The 7,739-nt window shown below is 41.4% G+C and overlaps 1 protein-coding gene across 1 annotated transcript; it reads right to left on the reverse strand.

Annotated features, from left to right (window-relative positions):
- Window positions 1–1,221: 1,221 nt before the first annotated feature.
- Window positions 1,222–7,730, reverse strand: OIP5 (Opa interacting protein 5). The gene is given in 6 exon segments (XM_075502743.1): window positions 1,222–3,778; window positions 3,780–3,869; window positions 5,269–5,350; window positions 5,892–6,014; window positions 6,991–7,057; window positions 7,340–7,730. Coding segments are annotated over 6 exon segments (711 nt in total). The 5' UTR covers window positions 7,638–7,730; the 3' UTR covers window positions 1,222–3,727.
- Window positions 7,731–7,739: the final 9 nt, after the last annotated feature.

Here is a 7,739-nt window from a genome sequence, read left to right on the forward strand (position 1 = left end):
ACTAGTTAGATTCTTAAAAATTACCCTAGTACTTAAACAGGCTAGAAAATACTTCTTATACTGAACTTCTGATGGCATGCTCACATGGATTAGTGGAGGAAATTATTGTTGTCACTAGGATCTATGTACTCCCATTGCACGTGTTTTACACGGTAACAGTGAAAGAATGTCTCCCTGCAAATTCTGATGTTTTTCCAAAAGGCAGCTTGCTTTTATATCTATGCATCTCTGAGGATTTCAAGATAAGATTTTATTCTTTTGACACTGTAAAGAGGAACTGTTTAAAAATGAACTTGGAAACTCTGCACCTGTATACAAATTTTTTTAGCAATAAAGCAGCACAGGCTGAGAATGCACTAAAATTGGATGTGTCGTTTGTTCAGAAGACAAATTAAACAACTTACTATACCCTCCACTCCACTTCTGAGATGTGTTTGTACTTGCTGTACCTTTGACAAAGCTTAACAATTTGAGCTAAACTCACATATGCTGGATACCTGCTTTGGGTCCAGCTGTTCCATCAGACTTCAGGCACAAGAGCCTCTGACTTCTTGGAAGGCAACTAAAGAAAAATTGTTACTCCACTCATTAAGATGGGCAACTTATCAGATAAAAGCTTCAAGGGTTGTTCTAGATAGTAGCAGAAAGCTTCTGTTGCTTGTGTAGATTGCCTAAAAGTAATAAGCCCCTCGGAAAACTTTCATAGATGTGGATTGTTTTATTTTTTTGGCAACTACATTTCTGAAAAATTCCTTCTGTGGTTGGCATGTCACAACCTGCAGGGAGGCACAACTTTCCTTGCAGTTGCTGCTGAAAGCAGTTTTGGGAAGTGCTGTAACACAGCAGCATGACACCACCTTATGAGGACTGTGCTGAAGAAGCCGCAGGCTTCCAACCCTACTACGAGCTTTCCAAAACCTGTTACGAATTGCTAACCCTTATGCTAGCTTATAGAAGATTCACAGTATGATTGTTACTTCAACCACTTTAATTTGTTTCATTTTCTAGTTGTTTTTGTCTTTAGACTGCAGAGAAGACAGCTGCTGGTTAGCTAACATTAAAAAGACCTGACCTTGAGACTTGCTTTCTAAGTGGTTGGTATTCATTTAAATAGAGAATCCAGGCTGGCCACAGCTGCACTTAAAGCTAGAACACATCTCTCAAGATGCCTAGTTAGAGGAGATTAGGTTCTACACTAGAAGAAAAACAAATATTCAGAGGTCCTTCCAGTTCCAAAGATTAGAGAAATGTAGTTTAAAAATTTACCGGCTATTATTTAGCACATACTCATTATTTGTTTAAATTCATTCTAAGTAATGTAATATGAAGAACCATTAATTTAATGCTTCATAATGAACCAGGACCCAAGCAAGATAAACTGATGGGTGTTTTCTGCAAACATAATCTAAGGAAAAAGTCATGGACTTACGACTCACATGATATTATACGTGATCTACACAATATATATTTCTGAATTTCAGCTTTTTTAAAATTTAAGTTTCTTCTTTACAACTGTAAAGATAATATAAAAAAAGTGACAGCTTTCATTTCCTTTTAGGGGTAGACACTTAGCTAAATGAAGCAAGACAATTTAGCACTATTATACACAGTATAGATGTAAAGTATATAGCAAGAAACAATCTCAATGCAGAAACCAGAATGAAAGGGCTAAAGTGAGTAGTCCCATTATCAATCATGTTTCTTAGACCAATGCAACAACCAAAGGGCTGTCACTTAGAAAGTAACACAAAGGTGAAGTTCTACAATGGAAAACATTTACCTGAGATGGGGAGATCCTTGGACGAAATGAGTTCAGTCACAAGACCCCAGTTAAAGACCAACAGGCTCTTAAACATAGTGCAGAAGTCACTGCATAACACAACTTTAAAAAATTCTTTGTTCTTAATAATGAAATAATCAAATACAGCAAATCCAAACTTTACATGAATATACAGTGACAACTGTTAAGAACAGCCTTCCAGTTAAGGGTTCAGGATAGAGCTCATTTTAGCAAAGATAACATTTATCATTACAGGCAATGAAACAGATCTTGCAAGAGTGTAACATTTACTTCAGGTAGTTACTTTTGATATCCTGAATTTAGCTGTCATTGAAAAGCACTGCATTTTTGCATTTATGCCTTTCAAATCTGTAAAACATAAACAATAAAAATAATTTAGATAGCATACACTATTAGAATTTAGCAGAGCACCCCTCCTCTCCCTGCAGAATGGCTGTTGATATTCTATGTTATTGCCTAATCAGAATGAACTGAGACAACCCAGAACTCTTAATCAAAAAGTAGCACAGTGAACATACGTAGTAGTATAAGTACCAACTGCCCACCTAAAGCCTCTGAGGTGCCTTGCCATGAGTTTTGTCCCCTCTGCTCCAAGCCCATTACAAGAGTTATTTTACAAACAAAACAATTAAGACTATGAAATACAGGAGTACTGGCAACAGCAGCAACGGGGAGTGCAATCTGCCAATCATGTATGGAAGTAGAATAGGCAAGGCAAATTGCATCACTGAAATTAAGTTGATCAATAAATACAATCCTCTCTAGATTACTACGGACAACTACTAAACTTTATGGAAGGTTTAATACATCAGCCCTTTTGGCAGCAAAAGACCCTCTATCTTCCAACTAACAAGAATAAGGTATAAAGATATTCTGTCCCAATAACAAGGGATAAGTAGCGTTCTTTCTTTTCCATCAAATTACTTTCTAGATGTTTGGAAAGAATCAGAACCCGTTCAAAACGGAGAGATCCCAGTGAGTACCCATTAGGTGTTTTTTATGAAACATCTTGACTGGCCAAGGGAAGGCAGCAGGCAGATCATCACAACTTCAGCAGAGCAGTGTTCCCACGATTGAGCGGAAATGAAGGAGAAGAAAAGACTCTGCCTTGGTTTCACAGCTTCAGCCCCAGAAAGAAAGGCTCAAGTCTGTTAAAGGCAGCTGCTCACAGCTTAAGCTTCATGGAGCTGCCAGAACTTGACTCAGTCCTATGCAGCCATGGGGCTGCACTTACAGAGGACTTGGCAGGCACGTGGGTTGCCCTTGAATTTGAAATCCAAAACCTTGTGCTCCAGCCAGCGTTGTGCCATCCAGATTCATGCACTAAGCACACTGTGCAGCTTCTATGACATGCTAGCTTGCTCCTTTTGCAGGCCATACACACAAGCAAATCTAAAAGAACTAATCAGGAGGCCATTTAGCAGCGCCTCACATACCAGGTGCAGCTAATGAGCCAGTTGACCAACAGCTAGCTGCCATTAACACTGTATCTATATGAAAAGGTAGGACAAGAACTTTAGATCTCTGTAAGAACATTCAATTTATAATAGCTCCTCTTGAATATAATCTTGTTAGTGTGTTTTGTTTAGTTCCAGAAACATGATTTTACTATTTCAAAGGTTGGTTTTCCCCCTGATGTCATTATAGGGAATCAAAGTCATAGTTATACTGTCTCAGAGAGTGATGTGCTGCATGGGCGAGCTATTCATTTTTCCAAGCATAACTTCAGTATGTCAGATATTCAGGTGTTCCCCTTAGATTGAAGGGATGCACTTAAGCATCGGTTCTCTCTATACACAGATAAAGTGACAGATCAACACTCAAACCTGTTCTGGTGCATTGTTTCATCATAATGAATTAACTCAGCAGAGCTGCAGAAACAACTTGAGCAGTTCTTGAAAATGGCATATTATTAGTTGACCCCGACTATTCCACATCCTGGCAGTAGGCCAACTGCATTTGATGCAGAGCTTTGCCTTTCTGCCACATTTTTCTTTTGCTCCAGTTCCTCCAGCTTCTTCATCAGCAATTCTATGCGAATGTGGACCTCCACAAGCTTTTCTTTCAGCTAGGAAAAGAGAGAAATAAGAGTATTAAAACTAGAGAAAAATGTCCTAAACACTGGATCTTTGAATGGTCTGCTCCCCACTTTCAGTGGCTGAAGAGCAGCTGTCTTTCAAGATGGAAAATTTTACTGGGCTTTAATATCTATACAGCATGTCTAGTACAGCCAAAGTTGGCACCCAAATTGGAGGCCTGTGCTACAAAGAGGAGATAGATGAATTGCGTGTGCCAGCATAACCCCTTTCAGAAACGTATGGAAATACTCTACTTAAGGAGACAGCATTGCTGGAGCCTTACTACAACCAATCCAGTCTTTCCTAGTTAACTCATTACAAGTTTTTACACAGCCATAGACCTTCTTTGACAATATCTGGACAGACTGTTTCATCATTAGCTTAGGACTACACGTGGACGGTCCCTCAAAAATGCCATTTCCAGAGTCTGGGGTTTAAGTTAACGCATTTAAAGCACAACAGTAAAATCCTGCTGACATTACGTCTCAAAAAGCAAAGATCAGATTCTTGTACTTGTTCTAGTCAACAAGCAAACCCTCCACAGTCACATAATTTGTGTTTGCAATGAAGTACTACCATTTTTTTACTTCAGAAAAACGTGTCTCAACTTTAGAAGTCTTCCTGGATAAGATTTTTGCATTGTAGCCTCACTTGACCTATAAGACGACTCTGATCTTATGGTAAGACACTGGAAGCTGATTTTAAAGCAGACAAAACTTAAGAAAAGTTACAGGCCCATTTCCATGCTTAGAACAGAAACTAAAAAACAAAAAAGAAGTAACAAGTAAGCACATAAATACTGGATACACTGTCTGTCTCCTACACACAGTAACTTTATTTGAGCTATGGGACAGATAATTTACTAAGTTAACAACTAAGTTACAGAAAAGAACATCCAATTTAAACACCAAAAATGGAGGGAGGTTCTAGTGTTGTCTCTGAAACTACAAGTAAACACTACCATGCTGTTTTGAGTTTACACAGCCATAAATACAACTGTGCTAGAACTCCTTTCAAATCAACAAATTGCTGGTTTTAAAATTCTTCAGCAGTGACTTACCAATTCTAGGGACAACACAAGTAGTAATACTTAGGTGAAGTCTGTCTAAACAAGTCTTGGTTTTTTTTTTCTTTTCAAAGTGTAGAGATAAAAGGATAACACACTTTTCCCAGAAAATTAGCTAGAACTGGATAGGTTTTGCAGATAAGTGGTTCTAGAAAACGTTTTGCATGTCTCACACATTTAAGTCAGTCACTCTATTATAAGTCAGTACTTTCTCCATCTTATGCACTTAAAAAAAAAGTAGTTGTATCAATATTTTTGGATGAATATCCGAAGTATCAGCATTTTAAAAATATTTTCCATACAAATTAATGTAGAAACCTTACTTCCTGCAGTTGTTCCTTTAAGGTCACAGCAGGAAATTTCACCTTAGAAGCTGCTATTATCATTTGGTTTTTTAAGAGATAACTGGAAAACAAAAGGGGAAAGGGAAAAAAAAAAAACAAACAAGAAAAACAGTTAAAAACCCCATAGTTGCATTCATTGTTTAGACAGATTATTTAAGATGATTTTAAAGCAGATACAAAGTTGTTGCCAAAAGTAGTCAATACATTATGAAAATATTAAAAACATAACAATGGTTTTACTTTGAAATCATAAGATCCTCTCATCACCATCTATAAGTCATTTACAATTCCTATAGTAAAGTCCTCAATCTATCATGGAGCTACTTTGACACCTTACATCAGCTAAGCGACTCTAGAACTGAAGGAGATTTCAGTATTGCAAACAGCTAAATTTAAACCTTGACGTTACATGAGGACACTCAAGAAGTGCAAGGCAAATCAAATGGAGTCATGCCAACACAAACAATTTAAACATAGAGCATATTAAAATCCCACACCAATGTGCTCTGCCAAAAGTAAAGCTGTAGAGTAGTTGTACACCCTGTTGTAATAACTTACATATTCTTGTGAAATCTCTAACCGTAAGAATACAGTATACTCACCAGATGATGCTGTCCTTGAAGAAACAGAAGAAGCCTCGGAGATAAGCCAGGCTGCTGGGGGCAGAATAAAGAATGAAGCCCACGATCAACCCACAAGACCGACAGGATAATGCATTGTAAGCACTAAAAGAAGAAAGGGAAAAATATTATTAAACAGAAGATTCTGAAACAATAAATGCTGCATGCTTGTCAGAAGACAGCAAATCTTCAGTTCTATCAGGACAGCAAAACAAGCCATAATAATGCTTTCTCCCTAAAGAAATAATACATAGAAAGAGAACATGAACATAAAAAGTTGGGCATATTGTGCAAGAAATAATCTCTGTAAGAAGTGAAGTTGCAATTAAGGAAGAAAATACATGCCTTATTATCACAGAGTGTTTAGGCTATACTACTCGAATGTGATTTAACTGGTAAAACAATGCCTGTGCCAGGTCATAGATGTAAAATTTCCTCCTGATAAAACAGATTATTGCCTCATGCAGAGAAAGGACAAAAAAAAGGAAAAAAAAACCCAACCCAAACATGTCTTAAATTTTAAAAGTTCCTTATAGTTTGTAAAATAGCCTTTAAACATCATTTAAACAAAACACTAGTTCTGTAAGTCCTGAGGTGATATTTATATCCTTCCCATCAGACTAATCCCAGAGTTACCAAACCTGTTGCTAACCGTAGGCTCATGAATAGAGCAGCAGCAGTTATTCCTTTTCAGTATAAGAAAACCCCAAACAGAGATACTTTAATTTAGGTAATAGACCTTTTAGGGAAGGAGCAGAAGAAGGAGACCTAAAGGCTAGGCTGTCTTTTACTGCACTGCTCAAGCGTTCCTCTTCGCCAACAAAGGTTAGAGCAGCATAACTTTTGATTTTGACAAAAACGAAGCTACATACCTCCAAAAGGTTTCTCCATCCCAAACGATAAAGTACGAGTACAAAAAACACTTTGGAGCTTACCAGGCCCCTAAGAAATCCCAGCGCACAAGTCAGAGGAGCTCCTGGCCCCCAGCTTTGCAGCCGCCTGTTTTCGCCCACGCGATTTACCGTGGCGACTGCTCCCGGCAGGCCCGATGCCAAAAGCAAGGACTAGCTGAGCTACGCACCATCCCAGGAGGGCTCCCTCCAGGCCGACCATGAGCGAATCCTCCCAGGCCACATCGTCTGTGACTTCTGAGGAGGAAGAGAGACCCGCTGAAAACGAGACCCCCCGGATCAGCCCCACCGGGCCGCAAGGCAGCGGCGCGTCCTCCCGCCCCGCCCCGCCCCCTCAGGACACCCAACGCGAAGCCCAGCCCAGCCCAACCCCCCAGGGCCGGGGGAAGGCCGGCGGCCCTCCAGGGGCGGGCGGGCAGCACAGACTCGGCCCCCCGCCCTCCCCGCGGGGCCCAGCCCTGCCCGGCGGCAGGCGAGGCCGGGCACCCCGCCGCCCGATGCCGCCAGGCGGGCACTGACTGAAGCAGACGAGGAGGCCGAGCCGCTGCTCCTCCTGCGCGCACAGGTGCAGCGAGTCCCCCAGCACCGCCCAGCAGCCGCGGCAGTGGAACACGGCGCAGTCCTTGGGCAGCGGCCCCTTCCGCCGCGGTGGCGACACCAACGCCGTCCCCCCAGCCGGCGGCGAGGAAGGCGGCGAGGAAGGCGGCGACTGCAAGACCCATGCGGCAGCGGTGGGGGGAGGTGGCCGCTCTACAGTGATAACCCCGGCAAGGTGCGGATCCTGGAAGAACTCCCGCAGCTGCCGGCGCACCGCCATCTTCTCCCGCGCCGCGTTCAAGCGCAGCGCCCGCCTTCCCGGCCTCACAATTGGAGCACGCTTCACAGATCTGCGCTGCCACTGGGCAACGGAAGCATCAAT

Source organism: Mycteria americana, chromosome 5 (assembly GCF_035582795.1).
Source record: "Mycteria americana isolate JAX WOST 10 ecotype Jacksonville Zoo and Gardens chromosome 5, USCA_MyAme_1.0, whole genome shotgun sequence".
In the NCBI taxonomy this organism is placed as follows: Eukaryota; Metazoa; Chordata; class Aves; order Ciconiiformes; family Ciconiidae; genus Mycteria; species Mycteria americana.